The 20,650-nt window shown below is 37.1% G+C and overlaps 2 protein-coding genes across 14 annotated transcripts in view; one reads left to right on the top strand and one right to left on the bottom strand.

Annotated features, from left to right (window-relative positions):
* The window catches only part of slc1a7b (solute carrier family 1 member 7b), a 144,853-nt gene that overhangs the window by 35,862 nt on the left and 88,341 nt on the right, over positions 1-20,650 (top strand). The window contains 1 exon segment of the mRNA NM_001190760.1: positions 13,910-13,989. Coding sequence (NP_001177689.1) covers positions 13,910-13,989 — 80 coding nt within the window.
* The window catches only part of LOC100536524 (protein shisa-like-2A), a 198,033-nt gene that overhangs the window by 142,964 nt on the left and 34,419 nt on the right, over positions 1-20,650 (bottom strand). The gene's annotated exons all lie outside the window — the stretch shown is intronic.

The following is a 20,650-nucleotide window of genomic DNA, read 5'->3' as shown; positions in this document are numbered from 1 at the left end:
GCTATATATATAATATAAATTGTAAAAATTTTGGTTTTGTGATGCAGCAAGTCCAAAGACTTTAATTGTGTGATCTGACTAAAAAGTGGCCATAAACAAATATTTTCTCAATTCAAATGTGTTGCGGCTTGGACCTGGAAACCGATACGTCACCTTTACGTAGGACATCATCAATACGTAGGCCCACACGGAATCTGCACGCACAGAATTCCGCAGATTTTCCACAGATTTCTGCAGATTTTTAGCCCATCAATTCTGTTTATTTACTTGAGTAAATGTGTGTAAATCTATATTTATTCAGTTTTTAAATTAATTACAGTAATATTACTGACTAATATAAAAATGTTCATCTGATACATGTACAATGTGGTTTGTAAAGTAATATTTTCTGTCTTTTAGTAGAGATATGAGAGACCTGTTTGGCTTACCAAATAAAGTGGATCTAATTGGATTTGCATTTTAAATATTAAATAAAAGTTAAATATATATATTTTTTTATATATTAAGGTTTTAGTTACGATACTCCCAAAATAATTCAGCAGAAATCTGCAGACTTTTCCCAAAATTCTCCGCAGAAATGGCAAAAAACATCTGCAGATTCCATCTGGCCCCACCGATATGTCACGACTTAACAAGCGGACAGCAAAACAGCAACTACTGGAGAGGCGGGGCTAAAGATAGCAAGGACTCATCAGATTGGTCAAAATTAGATAAACAACCAATGCATGAAATAAACTATCACATGCCAGCGATATGTACTGTTCATTACTTTAATCTCTCATATGTAAACAGTTCAACCCATTCGAACACTATATTGTACAGTCCTGCAGGACACATCTGTATAATAGTATAAAAATAATTTACCCATTAAAAAAACAAACACAATGTTCCTTATTACGAACAAAAGTGTGGCATCTGGTCTCTGCCATTGCACACAAATGAGCCACTTACTCGCAAAAATCAACGGATAAATGTTTCCTCCTACAACATTACCACCAATCACTGCTCCATTGTAAACTATAGGTCTGTAAAATACAACATCCTGTAGTGTCCTTTCATCATTTCTGCATCGAGAATCACAGACCAAGCTCTTAAGTGGCTCCCAATTTAATTAAAGTGATCTAATCCGGGCACGTAGAAGGAGAACATTGTAATACCGCATCAAGAGCATAAGAAAGTTTTGAGGACTGATTCGCTATTTTCTTTCCCAGCGGTTGTTCCTCTTCAGAAATGATTGGCCTCCGTGCAGGAGCCATTACTTTTGTAAAATGCAGATTGACAAAGTCTGCTGAACAGGAACAAAGGTATTTTTGATATCTGCAGCAAGAGAACTGTTGAGGATACTGAAAAAGTTTTCTGTATATAGAGTGGTAGAAAAAGGGGGGAGAGCCGATTTGGTGTTTAAATAGGCTATACTGTATGGTGATTCTAATGTGTATTGTCCGAAAGGGAAAATATCCAGTGAGCGGCAGTTCTGTGGGCGCAAATGCCTTGCTGATGCCAGAGGTCAGAGGAGAATGGCCAGACTGGTTCCAGCTGAAAGGCAACAGTAACTAAAATAACCACTCGTTACAAACGAGGTCTGCAGAAGAGCATCTCTGAACTCTGAACCTTGAGGCTAATGGGCGACAGCAGCAGAAGAGCACACCAGGTGCCACTCCTTTCAGTTAAGAACAAGAAACTGAGTCTACCATTCAGACAGGCTCATCAAAATCGGACAATTGAAGATTGGAGAAACGTTGCCTGGTCTGATGAGTCTCCATTTCTGCTGAGCATTTTATTTTTCTGTTGTTGTCAATGGAAGCTCCATGCTTTTATAACAAGTTGAGTGTGCAATTTACACTCAGTGCTGAGCGCTCCGCATTTATTTAATAAAAGAAATCAATAAATCCAGTTTGACATATTTTAGGATTCATGTTTTTATTTTTCTGTTTGTTTATGATTTTGAGTTGCATTATGGGACCTTGATCTTTCTACCAACAACTTTTAACCTTGAAAAGTTTAAAAAGATGACATTATATATAGTAAAACGTGATGTATTGTCTGGGTTGGTGGTTTGTATTACCGTACAAAACATTGTAATTAACTGACAGTACGCTTTCTGTTATTTTACACAATTACATCTCTATCTAATACTTCTTATCCATTATATTATTTCAGACTACACTGTAAAACCCGATAGGTTAAGGTAACTCAAACCATGAGGAAACCGATTGCAACAAACCATTTAAGTTCAAAAATGTACCCTAAAGAGTACTGTGAACTTAATTCATTTGAGCCAACTAAGCAATTTGAGCAATGTCTTAGGACTGTGTTGTTTTGGTTTTGTGTGTTTGATTCGAAGTAAGAGGGCATGCCTTCAGCACACCTGATGCTGGTCATTGCCCTTATTTAAACTCTGTGAGAGTTTGTTGGGGCCACTGTTCATTGTCTGTTGGGCAGAGCTGCGCTCCAATTTGGGCTTTATGTTTTGTTTTGCATCCATACACTATCACTGACAACACTTAACACATCCATTTACTTGCTTATCACACTGATTGAACATACTGACACTGATATTTTGATTGTTATTTTCAATTGGGCTATATTTCGCCATATTGTCTCCCTCAATGTTAACATCTTTGAGCCCAGTGTAACAAAAGTAAAACCCAATAAATAAAGAGAACTCAAACCAATTCAGTATTGAAAAACACAATAATTTAAGGCAACTCGAACCGCTTGATGAAACCGATTGCAGTTTGAGTTAAAAAAATGAATCTATACAAGTTCTGTGAACTTACTCCATTTAAGTTGAAGGAGATATTTAATTAACTTGTTACCTTCAACACAGAGTTTAAAACTCTTTTCAATTGAGTAGAATATGACTTTTATTACATTGAGTTAACGGCACTCATTTAATTTGATAAAGCTTACTGTTGGGTTTTAAAATGTACTAAAATGTCAATAAAACTCGCTTTGTTAATCTGCATTATAATCTATAGTTTGTCTTGTTAAACTATAGTTGAATTTTCAACAAAGTCAGAGCAGAAATCAACATCCCATAATGCGATTTACAACCGTGAATGAACAGACAACATTGTTTGTAAATCACAAAATAAGGAAACCTTTAATTAACAAATATTTTTTAAAGTGTACAGAGATTTTAAATGAAGAGCAATCGGATCATTTTAGTCACAGTAAACTTGATTATTTAGAGTGAATTAGTTTAAAACATTTCAGATTTATTATTATAGTTAGTTGTGTACAGATCACAAATATCCCTGTTCAGATCACGATGGTTTTTAAGTCCCGGACTGGACCATTTTTGAAATCAGCTAAAAAGGGGAGGAGACAAATGTAATTTGCTTTCCATTTATTAAAAAAACAACACTGCAAGACACTTTTGGCTTTAACAAACTTAAAACTTTTAATTTTATAAAAAAATTAAATGAAGAAATAATGAGCTGAATACATTTTTTTTTTAAATATTCAGTACTGTGAAAAATTCAGTAACTACTAATGTTGCTGATAACTCTAAATTATCATTTGTACAACCTATATTTATTTTTAGTCTCATTTTCAATAAATGATTCAGTTATTCACTCAAAAAACGTCATGTTTTATTGCAAGAATGTCATTTTTAAAGCATTATTCAGGGACATATTGTGATGGATGATTGTTGCCACCTATTCGTGAAATAATGTCATTGCTGCCTACAATTGATGCCTTTCATTTTTAAGTGTCAAGTTAAATGCATATGATGGTGATTTAATATTTACCATAAACATCAGTGGTTTATCTAAACTACAGACTGTTATTTCTGTATTATTAAACTGTTTGCAAACTAAAGACTGGATCTCTTTCTTGATTTGTGCATTTTTTAAACACAGATTTGACTGCAGCAATTGGAAGGATTAATAAATATATGCAAACAACCATCGTTTATATTGCGTGGGTGTTTAAATCCTGATCTTTTAACGATTAATCGTGCAGCTTAAACTAAATGTATTAATGCAAGCTAAACAAGTAGTGACAGAAAACACCTTTAATAACCTAAGAAACCCACCACAACTTCTTCCATCATAACTATACTTTACAGAAAAGCCTAAATGCTTTCATTTATGTGATTTGAATGATGCAAGAGGCGATATTTCTGTGATCATTACAAATTTAGGATTGATCTACCAGTAAAAAAATTAATGTATTGGTTCACAGGTCACATGTGTTCCGAACTGTAGGTTGTGATCCGTATGAATCAAGTATCAACCGTGACCCATTACACCCCTATTATAGTCAATAAAAAGAATTGTACAGCGCTAATATGCTCATCGTTCTTGAATGAAAATGAATGAATGAATCTTTTATTTCCAATGGAAAACGTTAGTGCCATTATATATTTCTATACAACCACTTATAATCAATTTTTCTTCAATGTCATCATCCATAGTTCTGCAAAAAATAAATAAATAAATAAATAAAATAAATAAATAAAAAAGAGCTGTTTAGTTGGCTCGCGTGCCTGGGAAACTCAAGAGATTCTTAAAGAGGGCATTGTAAAATTGAGTTGCATTGAAGGACACTGCATTTTGCATCAAACTTGGACCGAAATGGAAACAGGAATGCATTGATTATATCATCTTATTTGCATACAAGCAGCGGTTTATGCATAAGAGCTGAAAAGACCTAAAAGGTTGATACTTTTGCACAAATAACTGCTTTCAGATGCAAAATTATGATACTTGAATTCCATCTCCATTGATTAAATCTGCCTTCTTTTCATTTTGCCACCAACAAACTGTTATTATACTGTATATTTATTAATTTTACCCATGCATTTACAACAATTGTAATGAGAGGAATGAGAGAGGGTTTCTAAAATTCAATTATTAAAATGTAGAAAAACTGAATGTGAATCAGTGCTTGGTGATAAATCTTTCAAAGGGAATTTACATTCTGATTATTTGTATAGTGCATTATTTAAAGATTATAAACTGCTTTGTTAAGAAAATAATTGTTTGGATTGAATTTCTTAACTCCCAATGTCACAAGTTAACACACTCAATAGAATGGGCAATGTCAACTTGGGCCATTGATGGCAACGATGGGCAATTTGGCATCGTATGATGACTAATTTGAAACATTGTGATGGACGATGGCATCGTCATTGACGTAGTTTAGGACTCAAAATTACCCTTTTTTCTTGGTAGCAACTGTGCTCCTAACTTAAAAAATTTAGTCGCACCCACCAAAAATTAAGAGTACAGTTGCTACCTGTTTTATATTAACAGATTTATTGCATTTGAAATCAACCCTAAGCAAAACTAACAAATAAACAAAAATCTGCATGCGCTCACCGGCCCTACACGCACAGCTTAACGTGAAAGAGATGAACTGAATTAACAATATTAACTGTGCTGTTCTCACGTTGTGTCTGATACTGCACAGATGATATTGTCATAACTTATTACTTGCATGCGTTTTCTTAATAGCAATACCGGTCTTTTCAAGAGCTGCAATAGTTTCATTTTGGTGAATGCATGATCTTTAGCGATGGTGAATGCGGTGTCAGTTACACGATTGACAGCATCGTGACGAATATATGAAGGATTAAATAACGTTAAAACATCTCGTGCTGAAAATGTGTAGATTCAGTGGCAAACACTGTTACCTGAAAACTCCATCCCACCGGCTTTACGATGAATGATTTAGTCATTTTTGGACCTTCTTTTATCCACGCTTAGAGAAGTGTAAATGATGAGTTGACATTCATTACAGGATCACTAATTAGATGAGTCATTATTTGTAACTTTAGGTGGTTTCTAAAACTAAATCTGTCAGTGTTGTTTTGATTCTCTTGTATTTAGACCTTTACATTTTCGTGAATGTAGCTCCCTGTCATCGGAATGGATTGACAACCTTCAATTCCTGGCAACCAAAATTAATTGACAACCCTCCCCCCAACCCACCTGAATACCGGCAACTTTAGCCCGGTGGAAAATGCTTTCCCAGTCTGCCCCTGTTACAAACTGTTCCAACATGCAGTGAAAAAAAAAAAGAGCCAAATGCTGTTTTTAGTCAGCGATGAACCAAAAAGACCTGTAAATACATATACACAACTATTAAGTGTGCTTGTGTGAGTGTGTGTGAGCAGTCCATGGAGTTTTAAGATGGATTAATGTCTCTGCTCTGGCAGCACTGAACAAAACAGGCAGAGCTTAAAGCAAAGAGGCTTTCTCAGAGTTCTGACCACAGGCCAAATATCCAACCACTGACAGGCAGAGAGAGAGATTTGGGCATTATCACTGGGCAGTTTCTTCAGTTTTAAGGCGAACGTACATGGTGCGAGATAGCATGATCGGAAGATTGTATGTCCATGCACGCGTCATGAGGGAATGTGTGTGAAAATCATTCAGACAGTGATAAATGCAATGACTGTAAAAAATATGGACGACGCGACAGCCCTTTTTCCCATTGAACGCCTTGAGGGCAAAACGCCTGCTTGACGGGCACAAACTGTCGCAAAAGACTGCTGAAATTGGAGCCAGACATGCGCAGAAGGACTGTCTGATGGAGCCAGAGGAGGAGCCGCGAAAATGAGCAGAGTCGAGCTTCCAATCAAACGCTTTATGTAAAATCAACTACGCCCCCCGAACTTCTCAGCATGCGTTTGCTGTCATATCAACACAAATGGATGTAATAACGTTAACAAATATGAGGGTTTTATATATTCAATCGCGCCAGCTCCAGGCCGCAGCGCATAACTTACTCGCGGCGTCGCGGGCTGATTCCGGCTCGCATGCGGCAGCACCGGCTCGCTCGGCCGCCGCATCTGGCTCGATTGACTCGGGCTGGAATCGGGCAGTGAGTCCAGGCATCCGGAGTAGGTCCAGCAGAGGTAACATTAGTCAGTCTGAGCTCTAAGAGATAAGTCTCCGGCAGGCGAGAATCTAGCCGGAACTGTGTTTTGCTATCTGGGTGGCTAGGCGTGTATCAGCAAACTAATAAAGCCCGAAAAAAGCCCTGAACTTAGCGAATAAACAGTGTTCCACCAGGATCATGTATGTCAGAAACTATAGTTTACTGCTGAACTCATTTTGTCATGGTAAAATAACACAGAAATCGAATAATAACATTTCAGTCTACTTCAGTCTCCTGCCGAAGCTCAGACGCCGCGCTTTGAGAAACTGTCAATCACAGCTGTCAATCACGATGACACGCCCAGCATTAAATTACTGCTAAAAACAAACTGTTTACAAAAATGAAGATCTGCACCTATTTCAGCACAATAACCAGTGCCTTAATCGACCAGAACTATCTTTCGGGACATTTTATTGCAAGTGTAATATTTTTTTTTTATTTGGGCTCAAGTCTCCTTCATTAACACGGAGGAGGCGGGCTTTATGACTTGTACTGCAGCCAGCCCCCAGGGGGCGATCTAACGGCCGAAACCTTCACTCAAACGTAGGCTTGCGGCACACTTGGATAAATGACACGAGTCTATGACGTTGCAAATTCTAACGCAATGGCTTGAAATTCTGTGCCAAAAGAATGGCTGGAGTGCACTCCCAGGCCTACAAATCCCTTAATGCCCTGCAGTCACACACCTGTTTCAGTTCACCTGATTACACAGAGCTGAAGGGCATCATTATTGCTTACATGGACTATATACACACCATTTCATATACACACTATTCCAAAGTTGTTATAATAATAATAATAATAATAATAATAATAATAATAATAATATCTCCCTGCATTCGCGAGGGTTTCCTCCGGGTGCTCTGGTTTACCCCACAGTCCAAAGACATGTGGTACAGGTGAATTGGGTAGGCTAAATTGTCAGTGGTGTATGAGTGTGTGTTTGAATAAGTGTGTGGATGTTTCCCATTCCACTGTGGCGACCCCGGATTAATAAAGAGACTAAGCTGACAAGAAAAATGAATGAATGAATGAATAATAATAATAATAATAATACATTTTATTTGTATAACACTTTTCCTGCATACATGCAACTCAAAGTGCTTCACAATCAACAAACAAGCATTGTAAAATAAACCAAATTAAAAAAAAAGTATAGACAAATGAAACCAAATAAACAACAAATATATATTCAGATAAAAGCATACATGTATGCGCATATATAAATATATCTACACAATCACACTCACATTAGGCATGGGCCGGTATACAATTCTGACGGTATGATAACCTTGGATAAAATATCACTGGTTTCACGGTTTGACATTATTGTGATTACTGCTCTAAAATATATTCTTTTTAAATGTCTGGGTAAAAACAGGGTTTCTGCATGTTTCATCGCATCAAATTTAAGACTTTAAATTTAATAGAATGGTAGAAATAGAATTTCACAGAAACATCGTGATTTTCGTGAATACAGAAGACTGGGTTTTGGATACTTTTTGGGCTGGAATCAGTCAGCTACATCTGGCAACACTGAGCGCTTTCGGTTTCATTTTTACTGCTAAGAGCGGTTCACTTCCCGCACGGCTCCCAAACGATCACTCTGTGCCACAAACTAAATGTTGTTTACAACTTTATTACCTGTTATTCACAGCTTATGCAGGTTCTGTTCACTAAAGTAGACTTCATTTAGAGGCGCGCCCGCCCGTTCTCTCCGTAATAGTTGACGGTCAGCTCACGTCACGTGTGATTTTGCGGTCGCAAATACATTACATGAAGACAGAAATGACAGTTTTGGGGGTGAATTATATCATATAAATTCAGCATGTGCCTCTTTCAACACTATTTTGAGGTGTCCACATGCTGAACAACGCATGTAAAACATACATGTGAAGACTTGTGCAGCCACCATTGCTTCTCTCCTGAACCTGAAGTTATGGTTGAAAGAATCGTAGAAATGCTGGATTAACATCGTCTAGGGGGTCGAATCGAGATCACGATCTTTTTACGATTAATTGTGCAGCTCTAACCTGGATGTTTCAAATCACTTTAGGTCACATGACCTGGGTGTTTCAAATCACTTAAGTCAAGTGACCTGGGCATTTCGGATCATGCATCGGTGCAGTATTTTCAGATCACTTGTGGGTAAGGATCTGTGTCGACACGGTCAAAGTATCAGTTTCTCGTGATCGTATGAAATGGAACATCAGACAGGAAAATGTGATCATAGTAGAATGTGAAATGTCCACGGTACAATAGTGGACAGAAAGCATTAATTTGACACTTGAAAAAGAATTCAAATGAAGTTAAATTTGACAAATCTGCTACAAAATAAATCAGATAAGGACTGTATAAAATTTGTAATACTATATTTGAAAAATGGCTAAATGAAAAGAATTTATACACAAGAAATGTAGGACTTTATTTGTTTATTTGCATGTGTGACCATGGCCCACACTCCTAAGCAGCGGGTGGCGGTAATGCATGTTGTATGCCAACCACCAATAAAACACATAAGAACATCCATTGCGGAGCCTTGTTTCCACTGTGAACTTTACAAAGTGTTTTCCTTGTCTTGTCTTGCTCCGTTTATGACCCTTTATTTGTTTACTGTTTATTGATTGTTTTCAGCCCAACTCGACCCTCTTACCTGTCTCTTGGTTTAAAATTTGGATTATGTCTACAGTACTGCCTGCTCTAGCTTCGACTCTTGCCTGCCTGACAACGTTAAATTAAATAAATAAAAAAATAATCTGCATCTGTTGTTCCAGCCCAAATCATTACACTTAGCCCCGATAAACCAGTATGCCTACTATAGTAACCCTGAAATAAATCATAACCTTTGTGTTGTTAGAGAGTTTCTGGGTGTCTGGTGGCTTTTCATTGCTATAAAAGTAAAAGCTTTCAATTTTAAACTTTGTACTGTAAAACCTAAAAAGACATTCTTCTTCATTAAATTTGTCATGTTTTCTCATACTCTCTTAAATCAAGAAACGTTTGCTTTTAGAAATCAAAATGCTTCAATGGAAATGAACTGAGTCTGCATAAAACAAGTAATTTTTTTTTCGACTCATTTTTGGACTATTGGCAGAAACTGTGGTCTTGTTTTACCCAATAAGTCCATTCAATTTCCATAACTTTACTTCTGACACCAAAGCTATTTAAATAAATAAACAAACGAATGTTTTGCTTCAAGTAAATATGGGAAAACAAGACAAAGCATATTGCACACGCACTATATGCACACCCAAACACTCACACTTTGATTTGATTTAAATGTGTATTTGTTTATTAAATGTTTTATTTTGATTTGATAAGTTATTTGTGTTTCTGTTGCATTTGTTTTGTTTATTTTTTCCTCCCATTGTATTTGTGCAGTTTTGTTATTTCTTCCTAAATTTAAAGGTTTATGTTGTTGACATTTTCCGTCAAAATCCACACGCGGCTGTCAGTAAAGGACCGCATACACACACAAACACGCATCGCGAAACGCGGACATTTTTTCTTTGCATTCAGCGTGCATTCCATAAATTCCACAACACTCTCACCAGTCCTCACTCCTTATTTGAGTCTAATACCCCAGTTTGTCACGGGGGCATGAATGAAATGTTCATGAGGAAATGTGAAACTGCCGAACTGCAGTTCAAGTCACCCAAAATTACAGGAAACTCCTACATGAAAGCATTTCAAGTAAACTCCTTATAATAGCCCCTTTCACACAGTGATACCGGTAAATAACCGGAAAATTTCCGGAACGACTTTAGCGGTATATCAAAAAAGCGCTGTTCACACAGGCGAGGAGGTTACGTAATTTTTCCGGAAAAGAGCATTCACACATCCATCGCAAAATGCCGATAAATTCTGACATCATTAACCAGAAATGACCTCTAAACGGCTGCGCTTGTGTTTATAAACATTTCACTACATTACAAACTCTACGGATGGATCAGTATTGAGTACAACTCCAATGAAAACATAGAGAAACACTTTCGCATGTCGAGATGTTTATGATATGTGTGTGTGCTGGCGCTATGGGCGCTCAAGGGCACACGCAAAGCTTGACAGTAAACAAACAACGGATTATCATAAACATTTTATCGATACTTATTTACACAGTTAGCATTAAGAAGGAACATAGAAACGTGATCTGACTAACATCTAGCAGCTAAATGTGTCAGGAAAAATATTCAAAGGCTTTTATTCTCATAAACTGCGCGCAAGTGAATGCGCCTGACTGTTCTAATTGGCTAAAGTAGACGTCTCACGTCAGCACGTTCTAGACGTGGATGTGCTCTTTCCGGCATTCTTCCTTCTGCATTCACACAGAGCAGCATTCCGGCAAATTGCCGGTAATGTTACAACTTCTCTTTCCGGAAAATAGCCAGAACGAATTTACCGGTATTTTCAAAAAGGGCCTGATCACACATACAACCTTTCCGGAAAATTGGCGGTAATTTTCCGGAAAGGTCTGTATGTGTGAAAGGGGCTATTGTTTTATTGTCTATTAAGGCAAATAACTAGATTACAGATGTCCATGTAAGTGTAGTCTGGCTCACAGGTCACTTATACATCTGGGCTAAAATATCAAGGTGAAGTCATCATAGCTTGCGTAGAATAGACTCAGCTCCCAACCCAACTTTGAGAATAGATTAATGAGGATATTTTATATCGCAAAAAAAGAGTTAACGCAGCAAGTTAACGCCGATAACAGCCCACCACTAATATAAATATAAAAAATATATATATATGATATCTAATTTACCATATTAGGTAGCCTACTATGTTAGGTGTGCAATCTAAAACAAAGACACAAATCCTAAACATAAAGCTTCTTTATTTTGGTTTCTTGTCAAGACAAGATCTGAAAGGGTGGGGACTAAGCCAAAGTAAGGTTGTATAACTCTTATTTTTACCCTTGATCTTACTTTCTCTTTCTCAGATTTCACTCCCCGGAGCATCTGACATCATGTACCTCACTCAGGACAGGCGTTAGGTCTTTCTCTGCCGTAATACACCTAAAACATGGTTTGCCGTAAAACTAGTCAATAGCAGGAAGCATTTTTTCTCGTCAACAGCAGGGAAAGAGTTACGCAAAATAATTTATTGATTTGACGCACATCATAATACCAGCCATACATGTAAAGCACAAACAATGTCCTTCAATTCCGTCATGTTCAACCAACGGCGTCATCTTTGAACCAATCCTCATCATTACAAGCTGCTTGCTTTTCTGTCTGTTTCATTTGTTTGTTAGATGTTTTCACTTTCTTTTGCATTCTGAAGTGCATCAAATGCATGAAACATCCGATGCAGTAATATTAATTTGATTTACATCACAGAATGTCTAATGGCATCTTTGAATTGTCTTTACATGGAATTCCCTGTAATGTTTGGATTGAGGGTGCAGGCGAGACAATTTTTCGAGACACTCAAATAGATCACACACACTGCGCATGCAACTTCTATAAGTCATCTAAAACAATTCATTGCAAACTTAAATATCATTTGACTATATAGAGTGGAATTAGATGTTTTATAAGAATTTACATTTATAAATTATTTTGCGTTTAAATGAAGAATTTTCCAGGATCACAAAAATTGTGACTGTTGATTTTGCACTGGATTCAGAGATCACAAAAATTGAAAAAAAACTAGGAGGTCTGAAATCTATTTCTAAAGTGACTATGCTTTACAAATGGAGATTTGATTATTTGTGTTAAAAAGTGGTTGAAAATTTTTTGTTTAACTGTTGTAATGATAATGATACATTCTTGTTAATATAAGGGCCAAGTTTCATATAGTTTGTGACTTCAGATTTTTTAAATTTTTTTTTGCCACCTGAATAAATCTACATTTGTTGGCTCAGATCATTGCACTCAGCACTGGGAAACCAGTGTGCCAAGTAACCCTGTGTGTTTGTAATGTAATGTAATGTAATGTAATGTGTAATGTAATGTAATGTGTATTTATATAGCGCATTTATTGTGTATGGCCGTACACCCAAAACGCTTCACAATCATGAGGGGGGGTATCTCCACACCACCACCAGTGTGCAGCATCCACTTGGATGATGCGACGGCTGCCACAGGACAACGGCGCCAGTGCACTCACCACACACCAGCTATTGGTGGAGTGGAGAGACAGTGATAGAGCCAATTCGGTGGAAGGGGATTATTGGGAGGCCATGATCGTAAGGGCCGATAGAGGGACTTTGGCCAGGACACCGGGGTTACACCCCTGCTCTTTCACGAGAAGTGCTATAGGATTTTTAATGACCACAGAGAGTCAGGACCTCAGTTTAACGTCTCATCCGAAAGAAAGTGGATGAGAAAGTGACTATGATTTACAAATGGAGATTTGATTATCTGTGTTGAAAAGTGGTGGAAAATTTTTTGTTTAACTGTTGTAATGATAATGATACAGTCTTGTTAATATAAGGGCCAAGTTTCATATAGTTTGTGACTTCAGATTTTTTATTTTATTTTTTTTTTTGTCTGCCTGATAACCTGAATAAATCTACATTTGTTGGCTCAGATCATTGCACTCAGCACTGGGAAACCAGTATGCCTAGTAACCCTGTGTGTTTGATTTAAGAAGTGATTCATAAGAGTTTCTGGGTGTCTGGTGGCTTTTCAACACTATAAAACTTTTTAATATTAAAGAAACCCTGTACTTTAAAACCTGACTTTCCTCCCTATTGAATTTGGCACTATTTTAACATTCAAGCCTTGGAAACTAATTTAATTTACTTTTGTTGTATGGCCACTGAAATACATTCTGCATTCCAGAAGATTCCTGTAGATCCTTATTACCATTATTATCACTTTTTTGCAGTCTAAGCATTGAGCAGTGCTTGGAGGCAACTAAAGCCTGAGGGTTCTTGCAAAAACAGCTGACAAAAGAAGCCCAAAGGCCAAATCCACTGGAATATAAATGCTGATTTCCCTTTTAGAAAGTTGTATCTGGTGGTCTATGTTTAATTGACTGCAGTGTCTGTTTTCTCCTCCAGGAAGTCAAGTACTTCCAGTTTCCCGGAGAGCTGCTGATGCGCATGTTGAAGATGCTGATTTTGCCTCTGGTTGTGTCTAGGTAAGAGCTGTTTATCATGTTTAACAAGCTGATTTCATGCGTACAGGTGAAGGCTGCACAATATATCGGCTCAGCATCGATTTCACAATGTGATCATTCACAACAGTCACATCGCAGGATATGCAATGTTGAGTTTGTTGTATAATTCATCATTTGCATAACCAATGCATAGAATAAAAATAATTTATCACGTCTGTAATATGTACTGTTATCATGATAACAATAATTTTGCAATATATTGTGCAGCCCTACAGCAAAGACGAGATTTATGCTTAAAGTTTTTTAAAAAGTGTTTTCACAGCGCCGTCAAGATTATTCTCTGTAAGTACTTTCACACCTGTGAATCGATTCTCTTGTTCTGAAACAGGGGTTCAAATTGTTACAATGTTGCACTTTGTTCCTGGTGCGGTTTATGTAATAAAATCACTGTCGTAAATACTTTGTGCGTAAATAAAATTCACGCATTTGTAATCATAAAATCGCACAGGAAAACAAAACACTCGTAATTTTACTAGAGTACAATTACAAAATCTGCGATTAGAACAGACACAGATACGAAGTTTTCTTTGTGTTTTTACATGACTGATGAATTTACGATGGGTGTACTTTACAAACAAGAAATACAGTTTCACCTCAGACACGAAGACCTGATTACGAGTACAAATCAAACAGCGACGCTCCACTGTCAAAATTACTTATTTTAAGTAATTGTAAAATGATTTTCGTTAGTCATATTGCTTTTCGATTCTTAAAGCACATTTGCACAAATATTGGGTCATGCTTATTGTCGAACCCTGCTTTTAACAAAACTACAATTTAAAAATTAGGCTAGTTAAGGTGTCTGTCTAACCCGCCACAGCATAAATCTACCCGCGTTTGGGGTTGGGGGGTGTTATTGTCAAGCCCTGAATCAGACGTAAGACTTTCTCTTACATAGCAGTTGACTTGCATTAAAGGCTTTACATAATAGAGAGAAATAACAAATAAACCAAACTGTCAATTTTAGTTTATTCATAAACTAATTTCAAGAGGATCACGTGCTTATGATTGCATGCGGCTGGCCCTGCATTATCCAATTTATAATTCACCAATCAGACGATTCCTAAGCCACTGTAAATATCCTAAGCTCCATATCACAGTCATTTTCGTTTTGAAGAATCCCCCCTTCCACCCCATACTCCTCCTCCTTTCCTAGAAGGAAAATGCCCAGTGGTTAGCACTGTTGCCTCACATCAAGAACGTTACTGGTTTTAGTCCTTATCAAGCCAGCCAAAGTTTCTGTGCAGAGTTTACACGTTCTCCCCATGCTCACGTGGGTTTCCCTCGGGTTTCCCAGTTTCCTCCCGCCTTCCAAAAACATGCAACTTAAGTTAATTGACTAATCTAATTTGGCACCATGGACATGCTTCCAAGTATTTATCTCCTAAGAGCAATCATTATCTGTTCACTACAGCAGGGGAGTTCGGGATCTACCTGAGCTCAAACTCCCCTCGCAAAAGATCTTATGAGCTAAGGGCTCTCTCCTAGGCTGCATACAAAGATTGCGCAAATGATCTTAGCATATCACTCCAGTTTTGTCTTAACATTGTTTTCCAGTTACATTTAGGATTAATTTCTGTTATTTAGAATAGTAATTGTATAATAACAATAATACTTTTATTTATAGTTAATATTTATATGTATTTATATGCAAAAGAATAATAATAACGGGGGGGGGGGGTCGCCCCAGTAAAGCTTTAAGTCTAGCAACGCCCCAGGAGACAAATCATATCATGGAAAAGAGCAAAACAACAAATACAACACATACACAAACCAAAACATTTCATTTCTGTCCACTTCACGCAGAAGCCCATAAAAAAAAAAATAAATAAAATAAAATGAGATTTCATTTTGCTTAAATGGGTTACAACTTAGAGGGCCAATTATTATGATAGCAACACAACGCCATTTAAGCAGTCTCAAGAATTTTATCCAAAAATAGAAGTTTTTACACCTTGAAAATGCTTGAATTTTAATTCATTTTCAAGGATTTCAAGCACTGGCAAGAACCCTGCATTCAGAATGGCTCCACAATAACAAATTCCAGAAAATGGGTGCATAAACACACACATCTAAAGAGTGAAAGACAGAGACTGCTATGCAGTTTTGCCAAGAATGATTTCTGTCAAGTATGAAAGAAATAACCAGGTGCATCTGTCTGATCACTGAAAAAGATGCGAGACCATTTTTCTGTGGTTTACATTGTTGGACGTTGTAAAAAATGTGATATTTTTTGAAAAGAGCTTTCGAAAACTGGAACGACATAAAATCCCGCCTGCAATTCAGTCAAGAGGTAATTTCAGCCCTGTACTGCAACGTTAAAGCAAAAGTGAAGGATGGTCAAAAACAGGCAGAAGTGTGTGTGTGTGTGTGTGTGTGTGCAGACTTAAGAGAGTGATGTTCAAAGCTATACTACAGTCATGGCATGTTAAAACACTCTATTTATGATGCTAGAAACTATATAGTTTACACAAGTGGGGATACAGCTTAAAAGATGAATGTGGAGGTGGACCGAATGTAGCTATTGTTAATTATTGTGCTGTGAGAAGATTTTTTTTTTCCAAAATTGTTAATGTTTAGTCAGCGGGCTTAAACTTGCTTACTTTACTCGCATAAACCCCTCCAAATGAACCTATTAGAGTAATTTATAGTACATACCAGTGTTTTTGAAGCCCTACTACTATAGGCATGGGCCGTTATGAGATTCTGACAGTGTGATAACCTTGGACAAAAATATCATGGCATTGTGATTACCGCTCTAAAATATGTTCTTTTTAAACAGTGGGCAAAATAAGTATTGAACGTGTCACCATTTTTCTTAGGAACATATTTCTGAAGGTGCTGTTGACTTGAAATTTTGCAGAAACAGTATAACAGAAAACGGTAACACTTTATTTTGATGGTCCATTTGAGTATTAGAAGACTGTAGACTTTTTACAAATCGTGGAAATCCTTGAAACCGGTTAATCGGTTTCATCTTGAAACCAGTTTCATGCCATGGCCAAAGCCTACAATAGAAAAGTGGATAATATTGAATATACTATAGTAAAACTGTGTTAAGGAGCCTTTACTTTGCATGACAAATGGTCATGTTTTGGTCAGGACATTATAGCAGGTTAGTTTCTGCTTTTATATTTTTGTTTTGTATTATTACTTACTGGTAGGGAAATCGATCTGTTTACTTCTATTTATACCTTGATTTGCATTTCAATTAATTTATTTTTTCCAATTAAATACAAATTACAATAGGAATGGTATTAAAAGCACACAAATATACTGCCCGTTATAGGTACTGTACATTGTTATGGGTCAATGATGCTAATATTTATCACACATTCTTCAATTTCCCCATTCTGGCTGTTCTTTCTATGAATGAATTATGTAGAAGCACTGTCCATGAGTGTTTCCTTGTCGGTTAGTAACGCTATATTTCATTGCACAACAATTAATCTATCAGGCTTTTGGCTAAAAAAATAAATAAATAAATCATGGTTTAATTTGTTATTATTAGATAATTTTTATATTTCACCTCTCCTGCTGTGCATGAACTAAGCTGTTCACTGGTCAGCGTATGAGCCGGCTATTTTGATTAAATTATTCTCTAATCGGTTGCCTGTTATGTCATGAATATACTCCTGTAATTGTCTGAATATAGTCCTTTTTTTTGTCTGGCTTTCTCAGATATATCTCACCTGTTCACCAAAAATGACTAATTATATCCCTGAGAATGTCTGAGCATACATATTATACTAGACGTGCCAGGCACGAAAGCTTGACAGGATTAGCAACAGTAACTAAGGAGGGCGGGGGATAGAAAATTAGTTTCTGAAAGTCGTGAAAACACTTTCATGGAGTTATTGTTTTGTTGTTTGAGCGAATTGGAATGCAAAACTGAGCTGAGAAACCTGGAAACTTGAAAAGCATGCATTGGTTAAACAGAAATTCCATTAAAATGAATGGGAAAAATGGACAATGAAAGAAAGCATGTGCATCATGTTCAAGTTCACATATGCACATTTGAAGGCCTTGAAAATGTGCACGTGTGGACACACACACATAAACAGTGTATTTTGTGCGTGACTGGCTTTCTATTTCAGTAATCTGAGGCTTACAATTAAACCGAATACAAACCCTTTTTAAAGTTGAAAGAAAACAAGTGGACTGAATTCAGTAAATCATTTTTAACAAAAAGCTAGAGATGCCCCGATCGATCGGCCGGAGATCAGTATAATAATCACATTATAAGACTTGATCGGTACTCACCAATCTGCCAGATCTTAAGAACCAATCACAAGTGCTTGTTTGTCAAGCAGCTAAAATGTAATACAGCTGTGGTGCGACCTCTTTTTATAGTTTTAGTGCAAGTCATGATCTCTTTGGGATCCATTGTAGATCCGGTGTTTTGAGCTGCTGTAATATGAGCAGAGCAATAACCCCTCTCTAGTATCTCATTCAACATTATGACCTCTCCAGAAAGCTCCGCGAGTCTCCTGCATATTTATAGTGGCTTCGTAACTTCCGCAAATTAGATGAAATACACAGAAATCATGGTAATGAGAGTGAGCAAGTGAACAGATCACGAGAGGCAGTGGCACAGTGATGTTCTCAGCATAACATTTGGTAGGCGAAATGAATAGAGATTTAAAGATAAATCGCAAGTGCAAATACCCGTCTCTCTCATCGAGCTGCTGTGAGCCTCTCCGTTTCTGCTGCTATAGTTGGAGATGAGCAACATATTGGAATGGCCTTGCATGTATTTAGGCCTTTTACATAAATAAGAACTGCAAGTTCTGTGCTTTTGACAATATTTCAAGCTCACTAAAACCTGGCTGAAAATATTAACAAATCTAAAAAACAAAAATTATTTTTAACTTGAATACTGAATAATATAACTTCTTGTAATATACTTTATTAACTATATACTGCATTAAACTGTAGTTTATTGGCCTACTGGGCTATATGCACTGCGAAGCATGATTACCGCTGGCTTAGTTCCACCTATCATACAATACTGTACTACAACAGGATAACTGCTGACTAAAACAATGTTACAGATTGTTGTGTTAGTGCTTTATGCAGTTACAGCCCACTTATATATGTTTACATCAACTACATAGCATCTAATATATATAATCTTTATAAATATATTAAAGTTTGTCAGCTACAGTAGCAGTACTTGATTATTGTAGAATACAGAAAATTCATAACATACAGCAAGTTACTGTGAAATGACCCAAAATTGAGTGAATATTACAGTAGTGAACTGTAAAGAATATATGCGGTAATTTACTGGGCATTATTGCAGTAAACTACTGAAACTGCGGCAAAGTGTACTGTACTACAGTTAGCGACAGTTGCTTTGCTTAACTCCCATTTATGAATTCTCCTGTCCTGGAACAAGGGATAGCGTTGTGTCTATCGGATACGTACTTTAGAATCTCGCTGGAAGAAGTATACTTCTCACAGTTTTTTCCAATACTACAATTTTTGACATACTAGTCTATTTGCATATGTTTTTTAACATACTATATACAGTGCATCCAGAAAGTATTCATTGTGCTTCACTTTTCCACATTTTCTTTTATTTTACAGCCTAATTCCAAAATAGATTTAATTCATTTATTTCCTTAAAATTTTGAAATTGTTGCATATTTTTAAAAAAATAAAAAACCTAAAAAATAAAAATAATCACATGTACATCAGTATTCACAGCCTTTTCTCAATAGTTTGTTGATGCACCTTTGGCAGCAATTACAGTCTCAAGTCTTTTTGAATATGATGCCACAAGTTTGGCACACCTGTCTGTGGGAATTTTTGCCCGTTCCTCTTTACAGTACCTCTCAAACTCTATCAGGTTGGATGACAGGTAACTGTGTACAACCATTTTTAGATCTTTCCAGAGATGTTGAATAGGATTTAGGTCTGGACTCTGCCTGGGCCACACAAGGACATTCACAGAGTTGTTTTGAAGCCACTCCACTGATATTTTGGCAGTGTGCTTTGGGTCATTGTTCTGCTGCAAAATGAACCGTTACCTTAGTCTAAGGTCAAGAGCACTCTGAAAGGTTTTCATTCACAATGTCTCTGTACATTGCTGCATTCATCTTTCCCTCTATCCTGACTAGTCTTCCAGTTCCTGCTGCTAAACACTGCCCCACAGCATGATGCTGCCACCACCATGCTTTACTGTAGAGATGGTATTACCCAGGTGATGAGCCCTGCTTGGTTTTCTTCAAACGTAACGCCTGGCATTTGCTCCAAAGAGTTCAATTTTAGTCTCATCAGAGAAGATATTCTTGTTTCTTATGGTTTGAGTCCTTCAGATGCATTTTGGCAAATTCCAGGCAAGGAGTGGCTTCAGTCTGGCCACTCTACCATACAGGCCTGATTAGTGGACTGCTGCACAGATGGTTCTCCTTCTATATGATTATCCTCTCTCCACAGAAGAACGCTGAAGCTCAGACAGAGTGACCATAGAGTTATTGATCACCTGCCTGACTAAGGCCATTCTCCCCCGATTACTCAGCTTAGATGGCCGCCCAGCTCTAGGAAGAGTCCTGGTGGTTCCAGACATCTCCACTTACGGATGGAGGCCGCTTTCAGAGGAGCAGAAATTTTTCTA

This window comes from Danio rerio, chromosome 23, assembly GCF_049306965.1.
Source record: "Danio rerio strain Tuebingen ecotype United States chromosome 23, GRCz12tu, whole genome shotgun sequence".
Lineage (NCBI taxonomy): Eukaryota > Metazoa > Chordata > Actinopteri > Cypriniformes > Danionidae > Danio > Danio rerio.
The sequence above is the reverse complement of the archived record's forward strand: the minus strand, read 5'-3'. Positions and strand labels throughout refer to the sequence as shown.